The sequence below is a fragment of the Pseudorca crassidens genome, chromosome 13, assembly GCF_039906515.1.
Source record: "Pseudorca crassidens isolate mPseCra1 chromosome 13, mPseCra1.hap1, whole genome shotgun sequence".
Lineage (NCBI taxonomy): Eukaryota > Metazoa > Chordata > Mammalia > Artiodactyla > Delphinidae > Pseudorca > Pseudorca crassidens.
In genome coordinates, this window is record NC_090308.1 from 9,228,934 (window position 1) to 9,252,480 (window position 23,547).

At 50.1% G+C, this 23,547-nt stretch overlaps 1 protein-coding gene across 5 annotated transcripts in view; it reads right to left on the bottom strand.

The window, feature by feature from the left end:
- SYNJ2 (synaptojanin 2) overlaps positions 1-23,547 on the bottom strand; it is a 100,288-nt gene that overhangs the window by 3,888 nt on the left and 72,853 nt on the right. For 2 of the 5 annotated variants that reach the window (XM_067701665.1, XM_067701664.1), the window contains exons 12-26: positions 22,728-22,919; positions 21,370-21,451; positions 20,583-20,723; positions 18,407-18,599; positions 16,190-16,348; positions 14,315-14,471; positions 13,234-13,351; positions 9,629-9,847; positions 9,463-9,541; positions 8,737-8,905; positions 8,173-8,346; positions 6,132-6,266; positions 4,194-4,306; positions 2,954-3,062; positions 1,183-1,334 (exon numbers count right to left, since the gene is read on the bottom strand). In XM_067701665.1, the coding sequence (XP_067557766.1) occupies positions 1,183-1,334; positions 2,954-3,062; positions 4,194-4,306; positions 6,132-6,266; positions 8,173-8,346; positions 8,737-8,905; positions 9,463-9,541; positions 9,629-9,847; positions 13,234-13,351; positions 14,315-14,471; positions 16,190-16,348; positions 18,407-18,599; positions 20,583-20,723; positions 21,370-21,451; positions 22,728-22,919 (2,192 nt within the window). Of the gene's footprint in view, positions 1-551; positions 702-1,182; positions 1,335-2,953; positions 3,063-4,193; positions 4,307-6,131; positions 6,267-8,172; positions 8,347-8,736; positions 8,906-9,462; positions 9,542-9,628; positions 9,848-13,233; positions 13,352-14,314; positions 14,472-16,189; positions 16,349-18,406; positions 18,600-20,582; positions 20,724-21,369; positions 21,452-22,727; positions 22,920-23,547 lie in introns of all 5 variants that reach the window. The other 3 variants (XM_067701668.1, XM_067701669.1, XM_067701666.1) reach the window with 3 other exon arrangements.

The following is a 23,547-nucleotide window of genomic DNA, read 5'->3' on the forward strand; positions in this document are numbered from 1 at the left end:
CTAAGATGAAGTAGCTTCTGTCACGGCATTAAGCTAACAGAAGGACTAATGGGTACACTTGCTCCTTGAATCTTTGATATTTAAATATAGAAGAATGGAAAATTTCATACAGGAACTTCACTTCCTTGGTTCTGATTCAAAAGGATCACAAAGAAAACAACTGCACGAGGCCAGAGGAAGCTTTTGTACACACACGGCTGTCGGTAGCTTAAGCATCCGCATTTCAGTATTTCCGCTGGTTCTTTAGAAAACTAGCTGCAGAAACAACCCTTTCTCCGATGGCCTTTAACTGCAGCTCCTGGGCAGTGGGTGGGGAAACTGAATCCGTTTCTACCCCTGGCTTTGAAGACAAACCGAGAATAGAGAAGAGGAGGAAAGAGGTGTGTTGTGTAAGGAGGCGTGGAAAATAGGCAGATGCATGTGCAGACGTGGGACAGCGAGCAACCCAAAAAACACAGAGCAGGCTCTGTAAGAACCACACGCCCAAACCACGCTCATGCTTTGTACAGGTGGAAAAGCAGCCATTCTGTAATGACCAGCCGAGGGATTACCGGGTGTCCGTGACTAGCACACTGAGCTCACACGGAAGATCCAGATGCCTCTAGAGGTGCCAGTCTTTGGGCTGCTACTGTCCTGACAAACTCATGTCTTTGAAGCAGCAAGCAAGGCTGAGAAGCTTGAGAGCGAGAGCAAAAAACAATCTGCAAGAAAAGTGGCAAGAAAAGCTGTCGAGCCTCCAGGGTGCGGGGCCGCACAAGCGCTTGTCAACATGGCCAATCCAGGAACCGGTGATTGTTTTTCTAATGCAAATAAAAGTCTGTACAAGTCAAACCGTGGGCATAGGACACAGACCACACACAAATGGGAATCACTGGGACACCTGGAATAAAGCACCCCATGGTGGTTCGGTTTGGGAACTGAAATGGAACATTTGGGCGGCGTGATACCGCCAAGCTCTTCCTGTCTTGGTGAGAAATTCCCAATGTTTCTGCTCAGCTTGAGCCAAGAAGCAGCAGGAATGCGAAGAAGAAAGCGACTGCTGGGCATTTTCCTCAAGGATGGGGCTGTGTCTGGGACTCGTGAACATGTGTAAAGAGACCAGACCCATCGGAGACGGAATTCTTATCTAACAAGACATTTGAGCAACCCAGGAGCAACAGGCTTGTGCAACCAGGTTCTTACCTTTCCTGTCCTCCTCAAGGTTGGCTTCTTGATGGCAGGAACTCTGGGTGCGGGCCGACGGGGCAGGAGTGGGGCCACCCCCGCTGTGGGCTCTGGTTTGGAAGATCCCTGGTCCGTCAAGGCTGTGGCATTTAGGGCTTCTCCTGGGGCGCCTGAAACATACAATTGCACAGCTAAAGTGTAAAGGACAAGGCATCGAATTATCCTTATTCTAAGGATAATTTACTAATGCAATGTATTTCTTTGCTATCTAAAAATAAATCTTTCAAGGTTGTCAGGACCAACCAGCTAGGTTTGGCCCCCAGCTTCTCATTCCCACCTTCTCAACAGGGATGGTGATGTAGGGTCTGTGGAGGGGAGGAGCAGTGAGGCCCTGACATCACGTGCAAAGTTTAACGTGTCCCTGTGTTTCTCAGGGTAGATGATGCAAAACTCAAAATCTCAGCAGGGCCCATGACCACGAAAATGTTAAGCTGGGACCCTGGGTAGATTTCAAACCTCAAACCTCTGCATCTATAGACTTTAAAACAAAAAACAAAAAACCTTTACTACAATATAATTCACATACCGTAAAATCTATGCTTTTTAAGGATATAATTTGGTGGTTGTTAGTGTAGTCACAAAGTTGTACAACTATCACCACTATCTAATCAGCGGAGTATCTTCCATCACCCCAGAAAGAAACCCCGCACATTCCCATAGCAGTCACTCCCCACACCCTCCTCTCTCCAGCCTCTGGAAACCACTATAACTTTCTCTCTGTCTAGACCTGACTACTCTGGACACTGAACATAAATGGAATCACACAATACGTGGCCTTTTGTGTTTGGTTTCTTTCGCTTAGCACACTATTTTCATGATTCACCCATGATACAGCATGTGTTAGTACTTCATTCTTTTAATGGCTGAATAATATTCCATGGTATGGATAGACCCCATTTTATCCATTCATCAGTTGATGGACACTTGGGTTGTTACATCCATACAATTTGAGTTATTGTTTTTAATAAAAAAGAAACCACGGTGTTATCCTACAACAGTGTTTCTCAATCTCTTAGTCCATGCCCTCCTTAAATGTTGTTTGGGAATTCCAGATAAACTAAGTACCTGCGCTATAAGCAAATCAGGCAACTGTAACTGCACCTGGCTTTTCAGAGGGCATAATTTTCCCTCTGCAAAAGAGATTCTAGAATAAAATCGCAACGAAAAACCAAAATATGTTAATAACCAGTGATTTTGAATGCACAGAGGAGATTCCAAGTTAAAACACGGTTAACATGGGTTAGGTGAAGTAACAGCAACAAAAAATTAATAGGCAGTACGGCAACGAAGAGGTCCCTGCCTGACAGTGTCCCTGCCTGAGAGAATCTACAATTGCTGGCGATTTAAAAAAACAGATGTTTTGCCTGAAAGAGGACGCCTACCTACCTATCTCTAGTTACAGAGCCAGCAGAATGAGTTAGTGCCTGGGGCACCAACCTCTTCTAAAACTCGTTTTTGTTTATTTCAGTCTCTCCTTGTTTATTTCAGTCTCTCCCTTAAATGCTGCCTAATAATATTGGGATTATTTTTACATACTTACTGAATTTTAAATATATAGTTTTAAATGGACAATAAGTCTTAGTAGCTGAATTTTATAAAATGTTGCTCAAGGGTACTTTCGCTGAATACTGCCTCCAGAAAAAAGAGTGTTTTTCTCTTCTAGGCCCCTTTTAGTAGGAAGATGAATAGAAAAGCAGAATTGGCAGGAGAGCCCCAGGGGAACACCCACCTCCTCTGGCTTCCAGGAGACATCGGATTGCTGCTTCCGCCTCCTGAGCGTTGGTAGTTTTGATCTGCTTGACGTTATAAGGCTTACTTATCCCAGTCCTAGCTTTAGGCTTGAGGACAAAATCAGGAAAAAAAGCGTATTAGCACAGGTAGGAAACAGCCTCACCTGGTGAGTTCTCTGCCTACCCATCTGTACAGGAGCGTGAAGTTGACAGAGCTCCTTCAGACGGTGATCAAAACACAACTTCAACCCAAACCGCATCCCTCAAGCCTCTTCCCCCCGCCCAGCACTCACATATCAAGCGTGGGGGGAACACAATAAAGTTTAGACGACCCTCGTCTCCTAAACTGGACGATTCCAGGATTTTGCAACGTGAACAAACCATCCTCTATCTTTATTTCAATAATCAGGTAAAAGCCAGAAAACACAGTCAGAAGCTACTCCTTCCATGGTCCAGCGGAGTCATTAAAACACTTTTCCAGATGTTTTCTCAAAAGTGCTCTTTCTACCTCTTCGCTTTTCTGCCGCCTCTTAACTGTGACCTCTGGGTCGCCTTTGAGAACCTGCTTTCATTACTACAAACCACTGAGGTGAAGTCAACCGCCTACTCCTGCAGTGACCGTGACCATAGGCTGGCCCAGCTCTACACACTCTCCTGGGACACGTTAGCTTCCACCCAGCCCCCTGCTGCACCTCCCCCCTCCCTCACCTCTAGTCCATTGACCTTCACCTACCGTCTTCTTTAGGTCTCACAGCCATCCAGAACCCTACATGACTGTTATGATTAGTAATGTCCCTACTGCGTTATTTAGGCCCCATTAGATCTCTTTTTAGCCTCTTCTCTCAAGACAACTGATCTGAACTTCTCTTATTTCCCCTTCTGTCAGCCCCTGCTCTATACACCAAGGTCATAGGCAAGCATCGGAGGGGAGAGAAGCAGGTGGGTCTGGAAACCAACATTCCCTCCCTGAAGGGGCACTTGGGAGTTTTCATCAAACGTGATTTTCTCTCTCATGCTCTGTACGACCATTTAAAAACCCTATAAAGGGCCTGGTACCAAGTTATGGGGTTTGGGGATGAATGGTGGACAGGCAGAGGGTTAAAGAGACAGACATGTATATATTCACTGAAAAGAGGTGATCCCGCATAATGTTAGGGGCTGAGGATGAACCACGGGGCAAATCTCTTGGGTTTGAAATGCTGACCCATTTCACTATGATCTGAATACAGGAGAACTCACTGCTTGCTGAGGTGCTCCTGGCAGAAGTTTTGCGGTCTGCAAAATCGAATACTGCCCGTGGGTGCCAGAGGAGATGGACACATCCGAGGCTGACTTTTTCACCATTAGACCAGCTGTAAAGACCAAGGAGGGCAGAGTCTCAATCTCAGTGAAGTCGCAGCTGCTTCGATGCAAATTCCCAGCCAACTGAGAGCAAGGTCACAGTTAGGGTCTCAGTACATCCATGGCTTTTGGGGATTCAGAGGCGCTACTGAGTTTCTCTTGTGATTCTCTAATAACCTGGGCTTCTTAATGTAGATTCTCTGGAGAAGCACTGTTTGAATGAAAATTTTAATCTAACATCCTGGAGGAGTTAAATCTGATATAAACTCTGATCAATCATTTTTAAGTGGTTTAAAATACACTACTATTATTAGGACCAAATTTTTAAAAGACTTTGTGGGCAAAATCTAACAAAAAAAAATCCCAAAGCAGGGGAATAAGCTAGATTAAATAATACCTGCAGCCATTAACAAGTCATGTTTTACAACAACAGTTAATTCAGAGACATTAGATGAAACACAAATGACCAAACAAAACGGACACTAATTCTGTAAAAAAAAAAAAAAAAAAAAAATGAAAAATTGTGTATAGAGGACTTCCCTGGTGGTGCAGTGGTTGAGAGTCTGCTTGCCAATGCAGGGGACATGGGTTCGAGCCCTGCTCCGGAAGATCCCACATGCCGCAGAGCAACGAAGCCCGTGCGCCACAACTACTGAGCCTGCGCTCTACAGCCTGCGAGCCACAACTACTGAGCCCGCGCGTCTAGAGCCCGTGCTCCGCAACAAGAGAAGCCACCGCAATGAGAAGCCCGCGCACCGCAACAAACAGTAGCCCCCCCTCACCGCAACCAGAGAAAGCCCACGCGCAGCAACAAAGAGCCAACACAGCCAGAAATTAATTAATTTTTAAAAATTGTGTGTAGATATAGATATATCTAATTGGAAAAAGGATGGAAATCTTTTGGTTAACAACTATTATCTCTAGGTAGGTAAAATTAAAACGTTTATTGTTTAGATTTATCTCTTTGTAAATCTCTACAATCATATAGGACATAAATTTGTTTTTTATTTATTTAATATTTTCTTTTCTGAGTATCAACTCAGAAAAGTAAAAAAAAATATGCTTAACGAGTCACGTGTTTCTGGCTTGCCATTGATTACTATTGTGATATAAGCCAAGATGAACCCAATTCTGAAAGTACAGTCTTAGAAAAATGTTTACCGTCACACTGGGGGTGTGGGGGAGGGGGAGAAGTGAACAGTGGAGGTAAACAGAAACTGATCAAAAGCACGGCATGACTTTATTTCAGATTGCCAAGGAATGTCTCAGGGACAAAGCACTGCTTTTTTTGAGGAGCCAGGAAGAAAAGTGCTATCCTGAGACCCGGGCTAGGAGGTGCTGTTCTCAGCAGGCTCGGGCTCACAGACGGGACGGCTCCTGCTTAGAGGTGGGCGTGTGGTCACCTTATGGGTCAGAGCACCTGGGCTTACTCGAGTCCTCATATGCAGAGAGAGGGTGGGCAGCAGTCCAGGAGAGAAGACGTGGAAAGAAGCCATGGCGGGCGGCGGAGGAAGGAGCTCAAAATGTCCCTAGCTTGTCTGTGGCCCCAAGTTTTCCATCCCATAAGGTTTCAAACTGAAAGCAGCTTAAAGCAAAAGCACAGCTCCGGGAGGACGAAGAACAGCTTTCTAAAGGACTCACGTGATTTGCCGTGAGAAACACAGCTATCTCTGATATCAAACTTGCCATGGATTTAAGACAAAAAGGAGCCCGAGGAGGGGAAAAAAGCACTGTGGAAACTCAAAGGCTAGATTTAGAGCCGTCTGTGCAGTAGCAGGAAGTACGCAATTATTCCCAGCAGGCATCGTGGTGAGCGGAAAGCAAGCGAAGTCTTACTTGGAGGGGGGGGTCTCTGCGGTGGGTGAGGTGCCCGAGGCCTATTGGGAACCGACAGAGACCGACTTGGAGAGCGGTGGCGGAAGTCCCCAACTGCTTCCAGCTCCTGCTTTAACACCACCAGGTCAGCATCATCTGGAGGACATGGCAGGGCGTGAGTCAGATGAGTCAGACTCAGGTCTGCAGGGACCCGGCAGTGGCAGGAACTCCTCCCACAGGACAGCTTCAGGGTCCCTCTCTGCTGGCATGGGGGGCGGGGGGAGGGTACCCAATGCCTGCTTGGAACATTCAGTGAACCGTGGACAAGGTGTGCTGTCCAGACACGAGAGACACTGAAATATTTTAAAGTGTAGGCATGCTTCCTTCTGAAATAATCCACAAGACTTCCACACAGAGCAGACAGTTGAAAACCAGAGCCCCTCACTCTTAATACCTCATTCTGAAGCAGGACAAGAGTTCTGAACTTGAGAATATTTTCACTTCTCTGCCAGCAGGGCAGCCTGCCGATCCCTTGCCAAGGCCCAGCATGCAGCGGCCCTGCTCATTCAACCCCAAATCCTCCAGCCCATGCCAGCTACTGCCCAAGCATTCGCCGTCCTGACTCGCCCTGCAAAGTCCTTCTAAGGCTAAGAGGGGTGTGGGGAGGTGACGGCTTCTGTTTTATTACGTGTACGTTTGTTACATTTAAATTCAGGACGATTGTAGGTCTTCTCTCCCACACTACGACACACTCTGATTCATTTCATTTTGGCTCATACACCCCATCCCTCAAATCCAATAACTCAACCTCATGTGTCTCTGGCGTTCTGTTGGGGACAGGCAGGATTTCTCCTTCTGAAGGGAGTGCCTGAACGCCCTACAGCACTGAGGAGATGTTCCCTTGACGTCCACCAGGGGGCAAGGCTGCTCACATGTGAGAGCCCCATGCTGCTCTATGAATTCTTCATTCCAAGGGGCGCATCTGCCCAGCCCTTGAGAGGATGCCTGAATGATGGCCACGCTGGAGAAGAGGACTGCTTCTTGTCTCAAGAGCACATCCCTCCAGCCACTTTCACTCCGGGGCAGGAGCCCTCTGGACGTGCAACATGCAGAACCCCCTGGATTTGCTGATGAATCCAGTCCCCAAACCTGGACATGTGTTCCCAGTCACCTGCGGAGCTTCATGAGTTGCCAGATTTCCAGGGTCCCGGCCCACACCTGCCAAACCCACATCTCTGTGACGGGGCTCAGCCACTTGTAAGTTTAAAAGGCCCCTCTGGTTCAACGCAGCCAGGCTACGGACCGGGTTTGGGACCAAATACAGTCAAAAAGGCTTGGGGGTTCTTTGTACCTGTCCCAGTGAAGTACCTTTCCTGGGAAGCATCTTATTGTCAATTCTGTTCTCTGTTCTCAGCCGCAGCTCAAAGGGTCCTGACACGTGGCTAAGCCCCTGCACCTGCTCTCCTCCAAGGGGGAGACACAATGTCCAGCAGCTGGAAGGTACTCGTGGCTGTGGCTGAAACTGAGCTGAACAGTCTGATGTGGAATCTGAACTACTCTAATTATCTAGGGACCTGGAGTTCAATCCCAACGACTTTCAGTCCCTCTTAAGTCTAAAATGACATAAGGATGCTAAGGTGTACTATTACTGTATAATAATATAATGTTATATGAATATAACCAGACACCAGCAACTCAGGACACAGATATTGAATATGCCTCTTATGGGACTGAATCAGAAAAGTTTTGGAGAGGGAAAAAAATCACAAATGTAAAACCAGTTCAGAGCTATGACAGTTTAAATTGCACAGAGGAAACTAATGATCATGAATCCGGTACATTATAGGGGTACCAGCTGTTGGAAAAAACTTAAATCACTAGAGGAAATGAGTGTGGCGGCAGCTGGATTCCTTCTCCGAGCCCAGTTTTCACCCCTTGCTGTGACCTCTTTTACCCCTTGGTTTGTGGGCCATGCATACTTGATCGGCATTACGGGATGCCCGGCTGCGGAGAGAGTGATCGCTACACCAGAGGTGATTTAGAAAAGGAAGGTCCAAGCTACCTCTGTAGGTTGGATGCTGCTTCTTTTTGGTGAGTGCCGGTGACCGGCTGGGCGGCGCCACTGCCATGGAGCTGGGGGCGTCGGCGAGCTCGTCTCCGCCCGCTTCACTATCTGAGACCCCGGGCTGGCTCAGCTCATCCACCAAATAGTCCTCGTCGTCTTCGAGAATATCCCCTCGGAGAAGGAAACGTCACAGCGAACAGTTAGGGGGAAAGGGCCTAGCCGCCAGCGGCCCAGGGCACCCACGTGGCAGCAGGGCTGGGACCCCAGTTCCACGGATGCCTGAGACACAGGACAAGCCCACAGCCCTGACATCTCCAGACTGCCTTCAGTGTCATTTTAGACGCCTCCCATCTTACTTGTCATCGCGTGCACCACTCCTACGTGTGAATACCGCCCAGCTCTGGCATGGAGAGCCAGCCTGAACTTAAGCATCCTCTCTGATCTTCCCGAGGGCGGGTCTTAGAACGGAGCCTGGGGCTCTCGTGTCGGCTGCTGGGAGAACGTCTCGCCTGCCCGCCTCACCCCACGCACCGGGAAGTCCTCACTCGCAGGATGACTCACCTTCTGACTCATAGTCCAGACTCGTGAAGTCGAAGTTTTCCTCCAGCAGACAGGAGTTGGCGGTGGGGGAGGCGGAGGCCACGCTGTCTCGCTTTCCAATGATCTCCTCTTGCAAACCTTGCAGCCAGTCCTTGGTCTTCGGTCGAATCTTCACAGCTCTGCCTTTCACCTGTGAGGACAGAGAGGCCGCCTGTGAATGAGCGCAGACGTCAGACCCTCTGACCCCAAAGTGCTTCTCGCTCCAACGCATGCATCGGGAGCCTGGCCCACCTTCACTTTTGCCAAGGAAGGCCGAGGGTCTAGACCTCAGGCGGGCCCAGCACAGCTCACATTTGGCCCGAAGAAAAGTTGAACTGTCACTTTTCATTCCACGTGAACTTAAAACCACGATATTATCAAAATGGAAACTACCTATGAGCTGCATGTCCCAAACCACGTGCTCTGAAGAGAAGGCTCACAACACTCCCATGGGAGGGTGCGAGCGCAGACAGACCCAGTAACACGGCGGGGCTGTGCTCCCAAACCTGCTCTTTCTCCCCAGTTCTGCGAGGAGCCAGGGCTGGAGAGTAGACACCTCGACGAAGCTACCAGAATCAGATGCCGGCATGAAGAGACCCAGCTCCCACCCTCCTGTGGCGTCTACACCCGCAGACCCGGCCACGTGAAAGCACAAGAAGCCCACGGGGACAAGCAGCCCCGCTCCCCGGGTGACCAAGCACAACTCACCTTCATTCCGTCCACATCCAGGACGCTGAGCGCCGAGTGACTGTCTGCAAAAGTCACCAGCATCTGCCCTTGGTTGATCCTGGGAGAAATGAGATTTGCCAGGTCAGCCCCGGGAGTGTGCCCTCCAGCGAGGCGCGCACCAGCCCCGCCATGCGCGCGTCCCTACCTGACAAGCAGGATCGTCCCGTAACTGCCCAAGGTCTGCATGAGCTCCGTGCGCACGTCCTCGGGAAATTCGTTTTTCTCTTCGGAGGTTGGCGACTGAAGGTTGACGACGACGGTGGCGTCCCTGGGGCCCTGGAAAGAGGACACTTCCTGGAACACCCTGTCCCGAGCACCCACATCGACTTCTTGCACTTCCACCTCCACGATGGCCAGCACGGGTCTGCGTCAGACACGGAGGGAAGACGGGGCACCGTTAACTCGGGACAAGACATCCCCCAGCCCTGGCTCCGTCCTGACACCACTGTCAACAGTAAACCTACACCATGACACAGCCTGTGTATGTGGCCCCCTCCCCATGCCACGGTCCCCGGAACTAAGCTCTCCGGTCCCGGGGTTTCAGTCTGTCTTTCCCCAACCTTACTCTCTCGGCATTTCTATCTACGGATGATGTGAGAGAAAACCACACCAGCCATGAGCAAAGCTTCTTTACGTGCAGCCCCAGGACTGCCGAGAAGAGGGGATTCTCCCTGGGCTAGGGGTTCAAGCTTTTTGGGGGGCTGTTTGGCAACCTGTGTTAGGAAACTCAAAAATGTTCATCTTTCGACCAACGACTCTCAATTCTAGAACTTTGTTCTAAGGAAATGACCAGACGGTCAGACAAAGATTTATACACGAGGTTGATCACTACAGCACTGCTGATGGAAGGGACAAAGGGGAAACAATCTAACTGTCCCAGGATAGGGAATGCGTTAGGTTACGATGCAGCCACACGACCATATGCCATGCACTCATTACGAATAATGTTGTAGAAATCTGACATACACAGAAAAACAGATCAGCAGGAAATAATGCAAACCTTGTTGTAATTTTTATACAGGGATGGGTTTACTCTACAAAAAATTTAGAAAATCCTTTCTTATGAAGATTATGTAATCTTATTGAAGACATTTACAATATCAGGTGGAAACAAAGCATAATACAAAATAGCATAGAATACGGTGGCAACCTTTAAAGCCAGGGAACATTGAAAAAATGAAGAGATATGGGTGGTAAATCCGTCGTACCCCCCCAAATTCATATTACTACTATTAGATTTTTTTTTGCCTCTAGAAGCAAGAAAAAAGAAGACGGAGAAAAATCTGACACAGGAATATGCGCTGAGGGTTTTTTAAAAACTTTTTGTGGGAGAAAAACTTTCCCGAGGAGCCTCATGTGTTAGAAGCGGAGCATCTCTGATGAAAGTGGGTACGGACACGGGAAGGCAGCCTCACTCACTCAGCAATGAAAAGGGATCAATTACTGACACACCAGCAACTGGAAGAAGCTCCAGAGAAAAAAGCCGGTGCCCCAATTCTGCTCCATTTTATAACATTCTTGAAACGACAAAATGCTGGAAAAGGAGAAAAGACGAGTGGTTGACAGGGGTTAGGAAGGAGTGTGGGAGGGAGGGAAACGAGGGTCCCCGTGGTGACAGACGTTCTGTCCCGACCATATCTAAGCCAACATCTGGGTGTGAGGCTGCGCTGTAGATTACAGGGCCTTACCGCTGTGGGGAGCTGGGTGAAGTGTGCACGGGATCCCTACATTATCCCCTGTAACTGCATGCGAGTCTGTAACTACCTCACAGTCAAAAGCTTAATTAAAAAAACTAATGTAGCAAGTAAGAAAGCAAATGCTAACAGTTCACATAACATAGTCCTAATTTTCTTACCCACATTTAAACATCTACAAGCTTGCGTGCACGTGCACACACACTACACACAGGTTAACGTTTCGGTGCAAAATGTACGTGGAAAATGCGGTGGAAAGACACATAACGAACTGTCACCAGGCATGGTCTCCGGGCTTGGGCCTATGGACGATTTGTCTGTGTATATTTCCCCTAAGTGTCAAGAACCAAGATGTTCTGGTTTTGTAATTAGAAAAATCAATAAATGTCTGAGATGCGTCTCAGACCAGGATGCTCAGATCCGCACTGCCCAGTCTTCCCAGCTAAGTAAATGCTACTTCATCCTGGTAGCTGCTGAGGCCAGAAACTCTGGACTCATCCTCACCTCGTCTCTCCCACACCCCACATCCACTCCATCAGCCAGTTCTGCAGGCTCCACTTTCAAAACCTATCCAGAACCCCCCACTGCTCACCATGGCAACCCACGACCACCCTGGCCCAAAGCCACCCCGTCCCTAGCTTCCTCCCTGCCTCCCTCCTTCCATGCTGGCCCCGCTGGAGTTTCTTCAGGTGACTCTGTTCTAACCTGGCCACACAATGCCACCACACTCAGAGTGAAGCCCAATGCCCTTTTTATGGCCCACAGGGTTCCACGCAGGCTGACTCTTGTTCATCTCACCTCGTTTCCTATGACTCTTCCCCTCACTCTTCTCTCTCCAGCCTCTCTCTTCTCCGAACTCCTAGATGTTCACTCCACACTCCCGCTCTGGAATGCTCTCTCCCTCATACCCACACGGCTCCCACTCTCACTTCCTTCAGGTCTCGGCTCCAAGGTCACCAGAGGCACCTTCCCTGAACACCGGGTGTGTAATAGCACCAACCCCTTGACTGACCCCGGCCACTACTTTTTTTTTCATTCATGACACTTCTGTTTCTTGTCTGTCTGTCCTCACTAGAAAATTCCTTGAGAGCACGGTATCATCTGTTTTCACTGCTTTTCCTCAGTGCCAGGAACGGGGCCTATATATCAATATAAGGCCCCCCAATAAATACTGGTTAAATGAATGCTTCTAAATATACTCGCTGAACTAGCAAACCTGAAAGTCATACATCTGTAGATTTCCCCACGCTCATCTCTAGGTATGTATTTGCAACAGCAACTAGAAATCAGAAACATGGAAAGATTTCGACCTAGTGACTGACCAACTGCTCACCACCAACTCTCTTTCTTAATTTCTTTTCTTGTAAAAGTTGAAACTGACATGATAGTTTTGGCAGCAGCCTTGGGAAGGTCAAATGCCATCTTCTGTCTTTAAAGGTGTTCTACAAGAATAACCTCCCTCTGTGGCCAGTCCCAGTGCATGCCGAGCTGACAGACCTCTGCTGCTCTGTTCCATCCTTAATCCACAAGGCACTAGGCCAAAGCAACAGCTCAGAGCATCCAAAACCCTGAATGCAACTCTGTAAAACCCTATGGTGTTTGTAACAATGAAACATTGGGAAAAATATTCATCGGTAGATGAATGGGCAAATCACGTGGATAGAGTCAGCGGAATACCGGACAGCGGTTACAAATGCAAGAGTCAGATCTCTAGTAATGACGTGACTGTATCTCAAAAATGGTAAGTAACAAAAAAAGCAAGTTGCACGATGACATAATGTATCAGAATTTAAAAGACATAAAATACCACAGGTTGTGTCTTCGCAATTTTCATAATAGATGTTACCTGTGACATGGAGCAATGACTAAGTGTTAACAGTGATTAATTCTTAGTGGCAAGTACACAGCTACTTATCATACTGTTCTTTGCTCTTTACTGTGTGTCACACACGCACACACATGCATTCGGATAGGGAAGCCAGGGCCGTTCTCTGCGGGGAGCAGCTGACCCCGCCTTCCTCAGCAGAGGATGTGCCCACGGCAGCCAGGACCGTACCTGTGGTCAGACGCTTGCAGCTCTGCTCGGCCGTAATACTTGAGGGCACCAGGAGACCAGGCATGTCCGACCTTGGTGTCAGCGTCCAGATCGTTGTCCAGAAGGTTGAGTTCTCCAGCTACTCACGGGGATTCCAATCAAGAGACACACATACAACACAAAATTGTATCAACACTCATGAAGGCCGATTACAGACACGTGCACCAGGGAGCTGCGTCACGGACCACCTCCTGTCTCAGACTCAGTCGTTCTAACCCCCTGGGCTTGAAACCCTGTCAAAGTGGCCCTGGGGCCTGGGGTGAAAACTCCACCCCAGCGGGCAAACTGGGTGAGAACACAGAAACCGCTGCTGCGGGGATTTTGCCTCAGGCCCAGGGGAAGCAGGAGATGTGCAGCTCTTTGTACAGCAGGAGATGCAGAGACTAAGAACCTGAGGGCATCCAGCCTCCTGCACAGACGTCCACAAAAGTGATCTGAACAAATACGCATCTTCTCAATCTGCGGGTGAGATTTCTGGGCCTTGAAATCTCAGCATCCGTCTCGCCAGAAAAGCTTAGTTGTTTATGTATTAGTTTATAGGCATTCAAATTTTAAACAAACTGCACTTCCTAGCTGGGTATCAATAATTGTTCAAAACATGATAGACTACTAATTGATTAAAAAAACAAAAAAACAAACAAAAAACCCTCTCATCTTTCCTGTGTCTCGCTCATATTTGGTTTGGAATCGGGGCTTTAAGCAGATAGAGTTCGGCTGAGCAAAATGGGCTGGAGAAAAGGCACGAGCGTGAGAGGCAGAAGCGCCGGAGAGGAAGAGCTGTAGCCTCTCTCCTCACCCCTGCCGGGAACAGAAGGTGGCAGGGTGGTGCAGGGGGACAGCCGTGAGGCAGGGATTGCGGGAGCCAGGAGCAACTCCCAAAGCTTAGGGCTAACATCCGGGATGACTTTTGAGTAGTTCTGGGTTATCCAGAGAATTGCTATTTATATAACAAAGAGCGCTGGACTAAAGAAAAGTGATCTTCCTTCTATGGTACTGATCACTTGCCCTCTTCCAGCTCTGAAAGCGCACACATCTCAGGCACCTGTTCTGTCGAAAGGATGCCTCTTCCTCCACCACAGGACCCTGTCCGTCCAGGCCGGGGTGCGGCATTTGTCACTTGTGTCGTAGGCAGCAGAGCCAACATCATACTTGTAGGTGGGTCCAAAGTCAATGGTGCCTTCGTGAAAGTCTTTAAAAATCTGTTGGGAGAAGTCACAGGACCCTCTTAGTTCTCCTAGATCACGTACATTACATGCAAATAGAAGGCACGTTCCAGAGTGGTTTTTATTCCTAAAGTAACAGAAGCTATATCGTATTTGCAAATATATCAAAAACTGGACATATGTGTGCCTCTTAATTGGCAAAAATAATGATGATTATCACTTTGTTCTGCTGACTTACACACCGTTGGGTCTCCCACCACCTCAGCACCCCATCTGTCACACGCCTGTGTCAGCGCCCGTGTGACACTGACACGCACAGGCCGAGGGGAACGCCTGGCCCAGCCCCAGCAAGGCCTTGATCCGTATTTGTTAACAAAACCAACTGGGTAAAAAGCAGCCCAGAACTGAAGTCCGGCCCTCCTCCGTCTTCACTTAGCCCTGGTCCAGCCCTGATGCTGCGGGAAGACCCAGGAACAGACATTCACTCAGCGCCCGAGGGGAAGGGTGTGGAGAATATTGGCAGGAGGGAGAGAGACCCTGTGCAGGAAGGAGTAGTGTGGCTACTCTGCCCTCTGGCCACCCCCAGCGACCCGTGTCACTGAGGGGGGACGACAGAAAACCTCGAGGAACATCCAGGTCTCACTGCAGGAGGAGCCTTAACCTCCCTGCCTGCACCATCTAACCCACTGCATTTTCACCAGGTAGATGGAACTTAGCTGTGCCTCCCTCCCCTCAGCCTGTCCTGCTAGGAAGCAAACAGGCACCAAAACAACAAACAGTTTCAGGTGGGAGAGAAGATAAGTTTTGAGTCATGTGGGGGCTAGCCAGTGTGACCCTGAAGAACTGAGGACAGATTCTATAGTTGAATCTTCCCTATTACATCATGGCCTAAGGAGGCACTAAAAGACCACACCAGGTCAGGGAGGGGAAGTCTCATCGGAAGCGTGACAGTCTTGGGCTCTGTCATGCCTCTGTTTACGGACTGTGTGACCTTGGACACGGTGTTTGACCTTGGCCTCAGTCTTCTTATCTATAAAATGGGTGTGATACCTAATCTGTAGGATGGTCTTGAGGATTATGTGTACAAATTGGTGTGTAAAGTGTATTAGATCTTGTTAGTGTATTAATTTATTTGTTAGTATGTTCACTAACAAGAAACAGAGATATCACCAAAATAAAATGTTTTGAGCAGAATCTAGCGTGTCACTTGCTGGTTTAGTGTACTTGACACACAGCCGTCCCTACGAGCGTCACCCTGCATACAGGGCACGTGGACTGCGTACATCACACCCACCAGCCTCACCGGCCATGTGCTCAGATGCTGACATGGGGCTGTCTGAAGCAGCTTGGACTCAAACTGGGCACAGCTGGACCAGGGCTCAGCTTGTGCGAAGGAGGAAGGGACAGCTGGCCCCCCCTCCAACCACAGAGTGTGCGCAGAGAGGATCCTGTCGCCCTGAGCTCCTGCGGTGGCTTACGTGTGTCCAGTGTCCTTTCATAGAGCAATGGCCCCTCTGGGCATGAGAAGACACAGACCCTGACCGTGGCCACCGAAAGGAGGAACAGGACGTGAGTGCGGATGGACGCTCACGTTTCTCTAACTTCTTACGCCAGACACCTTTTTTTTTTTACCATTATCAGAATCAGTTAAATTCACCCATGAAGCTTAATTTGCGAATGCTAGCATGTACATTTAGCAGAAGCTATTCCATGTTGGAGCAGGTGTTAAAAACTATTTTAAAAGCACAACTTACTTTTCCACTTGATTTCTGTAGCTGTAGCTGATCAAATTCCAGGAGCTTCTTCCAGTCTTGGCGTTTAACAAAATAGAAGACTTCTTCGTAAGTGAGATCAATGCGGTAGTTGAAATCTCCGCACCAAAACACATAATCGTGAGAAAAAATGTTTCTTCCCTAAGTCATAAAAAAAAAAAAGCTGATTCGGCCCATTGCAAGGAAGGTGGGAGAAGGGAGAAAAATAAACTCACCGTACAGATGATAAGCAGATGTGTTTTTCTTAAAATGTTACTTAAGAAAAGTCTGCTAGAGCATCTCATTTTTCACTAATCCCATAAACTTACTGAGGGACTTTCCATTGGCTTAATTTTCAAATTTTAAATAGTGTTTTCGAGTGGTTTGGAGAAAGCTCCAACTGTAACAGAGGAAGCATGACTACTAATATTGGTATTCACTCTGCCGAGTGGATCTCAGCCATCAGGATGTACCCCTGCTTTGTTATGTCTGTATCCTAAGACGCATTGCCCAAACATTCAGTGTTACGAGAACGCGGTTTAAGAAAATAAATATAAACGCTCAGGACACGCAACTTCGTAAAACCTGGTGGATTTCATACATTTTCATCCTGTGACCCTCCACCTCTCTCTCTCCCCCTCCCCCACCTTGCCCAGGGCAGCCCTGGAGAGCTGTGGCATCTTCCCCTCCCTTCCCCAGGAATCACGACAACAGCAGCAGCACGATATCAGCTGTCTACAATGCTGGGCTCTGTTCTGCGGCACACTGTTCTCCCAGCAGCCCTGTGAGGCACACACTAATGGCTCTTACAGATTAAAAAAAGAAGTGCAGAAACTTTGCTGACGGTTACACCGCTAGTACCTGATAAAGATAAGACATGAACTCAGATCTGCCAAGCTCCAAAATCTGTTTCCGTTATACAAAAGGCTGAAATGATCGCAGCCCAATAAAATGAATGTGCAGAGCATCACTGCCTAACAGAACACTCCGTAGTGATGGACATGTTCTCTACCCGTGCTGTGCAGAACACGAGCCACCAGCCACATGTAGCCATCGAACACCTGACATGTGGCCAGTGTGACCGAGGGATTTTTAGTTTTATTTAATGTGAGTTATTTTACATTTAAATAGCTACTTGTGGCTAGTGGCTACTCTACTGAACAGGTACAGAGTATTAACTTATAGGTACCGTCAATACTTCTGTGGAAAATAGCTATAGTATAAACCCTTTAATTATTTTAAATGTGTCCCACGTTTGCTACTTTGAAACAGCACTTTTTAAGTGAGAAGGGTTGGACTTTTCTTTTTTAACTACATAGACCCAGAAAGAAAATATTAGTCCTACATAATCTGGAAAACTACAATTGCAAATTTCCCAACTCATTTATTTTATAATCCAAGAAATAAAACCTCCAACAAGGATTACAGCACTTCTTAATGAAAACTAAGGAATTTTTGCCTTGAGGGTAGCCCAGCGAACAGGGTGTCAGTTTTAAGGGATCTGGCCTCACAGGGAAGAGCTCCGTGACCCAGCCAACCTTGTCTCAGGCACGCGCAGAATGTGTGGCAGGAACGGCTAAAGTCTACCCTCACTGCTGGGAAATAGGTGTCTGCACCAGGGTGAAGGTGTGCGGGACCATCATCTTTGCACAGAAAGGAAAACATTCAAATCTGAATTCAAAAAGATCCCCCGGCTTCAGAATGAAAGCCTCTGGACCACCACTAGAGGGCGGCACGACGCATGGTACTGGCAACCGCGAGACCATACCGGGACCCAGAGCTCCCGAGCCAAGAATTCACTGGTTTCAAAAACGTGTATTCTCTTCTGAGCCACAACAGAATGTATGCGTGAGTCTCAAGAAAACCAAGTCTTATACTGGTTGGATTCAAATGTTCTTCACCAACTTGGACAAAGCATGGACGCACTGGTTTTCTTTCCCCATTGCATACAGTTGAATTAGAATAAGAAAACGCAGGGCACGTCGGGACATTCCGGAAACGCACAGAGTTACAGGAGGCAGAACGCTCCTGAGCCGGACTCCCTGCTCACCGCTACTGCAGCACCCCTGGTCATCTCCCTGCCACCAGTGCTGAGCCCCCAGGGGCAGGGACCCTCCTACGGTCGTATCGCCACCGCCTGCCCGTAACAGCAGCTCAGAATACCGTGTGGGGGGCGGACCCGAGCAGGGGGCCCTCACACGCCACTGCCTCGCTGCTCACCATCGGGAAGCTCAGCCTCTGGGTGATCTCCCTGTAGTCCTCGTTCCTCTCCTTCACCTGGGACTGCCCGGCCGTCAGGTGGCTGCAGACGAAGCAGAAGCTGCTGCTGTGGAACTGGAAGCGGATGGCCACGGCGCCCTTGTTCCCCGCCTTTCCCCCCATGCCCGTCTTCACTGTGTCGATCGCCACGTCCCTGGAACAGAGAATGCACACGCGGGGGGGCCTCTCAGTGGCTCCGAAGGCAAAGCATGAGCAGCTTTGCTACAGAGAAGATCCGGGCGGCAGCGCGAGGCTTGCGGATCTGAGAGCCTCAAAGACATCGGCTCAGAGGCTGGCTCATCCCATCTTCAGCGGCCAGGCCGCACGGGGACAGCGCGACTGCCATCAGCTCCGCATCACTCCTGACCCTCCTCTCATCGTGGGCAGCTGCCCCGTGGGAGAGGCTGGAGCATCCTCTCCACGGCCCCAGCTCCGAGGTGCTCACATGAGCACCCCACAAAGCAGCTGAATCACCTCCACCCCGGCCCTCCGCTGCCGGTCTCGCTGCTGCTGCGGCAGAAGCAGCGTGGAGTTCCCCGCCCCCAGCCCCATCCCACACGGCCCTCCGCTGCCCATCTCGCTGCTGCGGCAGAAACAGCGTGGAGTTCCCCGCCCCCAGCCCCATCCCACACGGCTCTTCTGCAAGGTATAGGGGTTGCCATCAGGTAATCGACGCATTTGAAACAACAGAAACCACCCAGTTCTCTATGCTGGGCTGGGCGGGTGGTTTCCAAGCAGACGCCTGGCGTTAAAATGCCAGCTTACAATGCACACAGGTGAGCGCGTAGGTCCACGGGACCAGGGGCCGAAGCAACTGTCACCCAGCAGACAAGGGATGGGGATAACCTGCCACAGTGTGTGAGCTTGAGGCTAAAGGGACACAGGTGTTGGGACCTTCGTTGGCACCCGGGAAATCCGGAGCCCCTCGGCCTCACTCCCTTCTTCATGTTGTATCTCTGACCTTGACCCTAACCTCTCCTCTACTCTGACCGTAACTGACTTTAGCCACTCACTGTGGACACTGCCAGACTGTCGCAGCGAACAGTTGGGGCACAAAGACTTTAACGTTTCCCGAAGGCCACAGAAGAGGATTATGAGCACAGAGCGCAGTCTTGCTCTCCAAGTATCTGTCTGGTGCAGGCAAAGGCAAAGACCAGAGGACGTTCCAACAACATGAATGAGACCAGGGAGCAATGCGTGCTCCTCCCAAACCTTAAAATCCCCAGGCACGCACGCACACGCACACAGACACGCGTGCACGCACGCACACGTGCACACACACAGACACGCGTGCACGCACGCACACGCACACGCACACAGACACGCGTGCACGCACGCACACGCACACACACACACGCGTGCACGCACGCGCACGCACACACACACGCGTGCACGCACGCGCACGCACACACAGAGACACGCGTGCACGCACGCACACGCAGAGACACGCGTGCACGCACGCACACACACAGACACGCGTGCACGCACGCACACGCACACGCAGAGACACGCGTGCACGCACGCACACGCACACACACAGACACGCGTGCACGCACGCACACGCACACACACAGACACGCGTGCACGCACGCACACGCACACACACAGACACACACACACACAGACACACACACACACACATATGGGCTTTCCTAAAAGACACGCTTTTCCTAAGCTTTTCCCCTTTCTGACATTCACAAAACTGTCACTTTGGAGACCCAATAGTGGGGTGACAGTGGTAGAGGCTTTCTGCCCACACATCTTATTTAGAATTCTTTTAAAAAGAGACAAAAGAATTGGCATTTCCTGATGAGTTACCCAGCTCTTGGTCAGAGGTTTCCTGTCTAACATTTCAGCAAGGAATCCCTTTCCTTGTGCAAAACTGAGCCTGGGTAACAACGATCATGAAACAGTCTTTCTAAAAGGGTCCAGCTTCCTGAGCTAGAAGGTTCCCACCGTGGCTTTTTAAATGCTGGACAATATTCTATTCAGCTCGGTTTTTCCTTGGGGGTTTTGCTACATTTATCTAAAATCATGGCAGGTCCTGATTCCTGTTGCAGGAAGGGGGTGGGGGGAAGGAAGTCAGAATCAAACAATCCCGTGTTCCCCCAGATGTGCGTAAGCGAAATGTTCTTACCTGATGAAGGGGACGTGGTACGGACGTACAAAGATATAAAGACAGACGCCCACCAGCTGTGCCGAAGTCAAGAGAATGTACCTATGAGAGCGTGAGATGGCTTTCTGAAGCTGCTCCCCCCACATCTTCCTGTTGGTGGTACTGGAGAAAAGAAGGATGCTGTTGAGTGTGAGCTGGAAGCAGGCTCTCCCACCTATAAACTCCTCTAGCCCTTAGTTGGGTCTTTATTGACGTCATGCTGCCTGCGCTCCTGCACTAGTGCCATGTGAGCCTTAATCCCTGCAATGGGCTATCCGCATATTTCTGGTTGTGTTGTACACATCAAACATGTGCCCCACCCAACCCCTGCCACCTGAACCCCCAGCACAGGGCCTTGCTCATAAGACCTCCATAGAACCAGGTTTTATTATTTGTTCAGAAAGTACCTTGAAATGGACTAGGAAAGAAAGAGTCCTGCTGGCCTCACACCAAATGTTAATCCAGTGGTTTTCTTTCCTTTGTTTCTTTCTTACACTCACACACAGGAAACGTGAGTCAGCCCCCGCCCAGCCCGGCCCATGCCCTCGGGGCTCACACATGCCAGCTCGCAGCGTGAATCAGCCTGGACTCGTGGCCGAGGCAGCAGCACCCACGGAGCACTGAGCCTATCCCACCCTTCCTTCTATTTCCTTAATCAGCAAAGAGAGAGGAAGGGAGAGGCGTATGTCCGTGAGGTCGTGGTGGGAGCACAGTCAGAATGCAGAAACTCCCGGCTCAGGATCCCACCCCACCGCGCCTGGCCGCCTACCTGGCATTGACGATATTCCCTGCACTCAGTTCCACCATCTCTTCAAACCCCACGGCAAATATGTCAGCTGGGCTGCTGTCATCTGCAGAACAAGCAGAAGACGAGGGAAGTCAGACCCACGGAGGCCTGTGCTGGCCCACGGCCTGGGGGACCCCTCAGACCACGTGGTGAGCTCCACGCGCCAACCTCCTTCCAGCTCCCACTGTGCCCACGGCTCTTCCCTGGCTACATCCTGGGCGTGTCACTAACCTCTCCAAACTCTGCTGCTTGCTCTGCAAAAGGGACGGTAGCGGCCACCTCGCAGGGTGGTCGTAAAGCGTAAATCAGAGAACACGTGTAGAGTGCCTGGACCGATAACTCCCACACGCAGCAGACACCGCCCCCCCCAACCAGACCCTAAGTTGCCAGGGGGCAGAACTGGCTCATACTTGGTTGTGTCCCTCAGCACTTTTCACAGCGCTGGGCCAGCCTTGCTGGGATCATGTCTGACCGTGGTCCTGTCCCAGGGCACTGTTGTCCTGGTGGTCAGAGAAGGGGACATCCAGCCCTGCTTGGGACCCGCTCGGATGAAATCTGCCCCAGAAATGCCTGGTTTACAGGAAGCACAGCGAGCAGAAGGGTTGCTCATCCGTTCTCTCTGTCCCCTTTAACAGGGAATCTTAGGTTAATAGAAGCCCTGCAGCCACCTGCTGCCTGCCTCCCGATGTGTCCTGACGCTTAGCTGCCTGAGGCATCCCAGGGACTCGGAACCAGGTCCTCGAGCTACGCTGCCCCCAAGCCCCTGCCACATGCGGACAGCGCACAGAGAGCGGGGACGGGGCTCTGGGCACCGACCCGGACGGCTGTCGATCAAGGTACGTAAGCAGAGCTGACCCCGCCCTCCACCGCACATCAACAGGGAACCGGACCACGAGTCTTTCCAGAATCCAAGCAAGCGGGAAAAAGCGAAACCCCTACGTAAACGCTGACTGGAGAAAAAGTACATGTTCGAATCCTGAGTTCTCAGGCCACTAAATATTACCTTGCACGATAGAAGACAAAAGGTGAGGTGTCAACCCTGGAATTGTTTTATTCTTAAAAGGTACACAGGGAATTCCCTGGCAGTCCAGTGGTTAGAACTCCACACTTTCGCTGCCAAGGGCCTGGGTTCGATCCCTGGTCGGGGTACTAAGATCCCGCAAGCCGCGGCCCAAAAAAAAAAAAACAAACCAAGTGTCTGTGATCTAACCTTCCACAGAGCTTTCTAAACATTCCAAGGAGCAAGAAGGCCAAATACCCAACTTGCCAAGTCCACCTTCGGACGAGGCGAGATGGCGGCCGGGGGTCTGCACCTGTCGCCCTGTCCTGGCCACACTCACCCTGGGATCCAGAGACTCCGGAAGACACGGGCGCGTCCAGCAGCCACTCAGCCAGCTCGGCAGTGCCCAGCAGGTTGCTCCGGAACTGCTTCCCTCCATTCACGTTCCAGGTGCCCACGGCGACGCGCACCGGCTTGAAATTCGTGAACTCCGACTGGCGCTCCGACATGGCTTGCAGGATCCTGGGAGTCACTGTTGGGGGCACAGAAAGGCCATGTTTGCACCCCTATCCCCACGCACCTCCCCCCGAAACATGGCCAGGCTCTCCATCAGAGGGGGATGCACGATCCCATCTATATGGACCAATGGGTGCTCCTTATAAAGGTGCTAAGAGGCTAAAAGCCACCCACGAACACGTTCCTGTGGCACTTCTGCCATAATGTCCCCTCCGCACCCTTCCCCCAACACAGCCACAGAGGCTGCGACGTCAGATCACAGGGAATCCCATCCTCGGCGGGCACGCACGATCCCGTGGGAATTTCATCAAGGGGACACTGCAACTTTCCATATTAAATATACACACACGGGACTTTAAGGGTCTGACACCCACCTCTGCACTTTCCACCTACCAATCCGCACGCCTGAAATGTTTTGTTTTACCTTAGACCTTTAAAAATCATTACTCTGAGCCAAGTCCACCCTCTTAGATGGCCGAAATACAGTCCATTTTTTAAACTAGGGGCTTAGCCCAAATATCTATCACATTTACTTTGCTATGAAACAAGACTCTCTGTCCTACTCAGAGCTTCTTTCCACACTTATTGAGCTGGCCTTGTCTCCAGGGCTGACACAAATGTCACCTGGGCTACCAGAAGCCAAA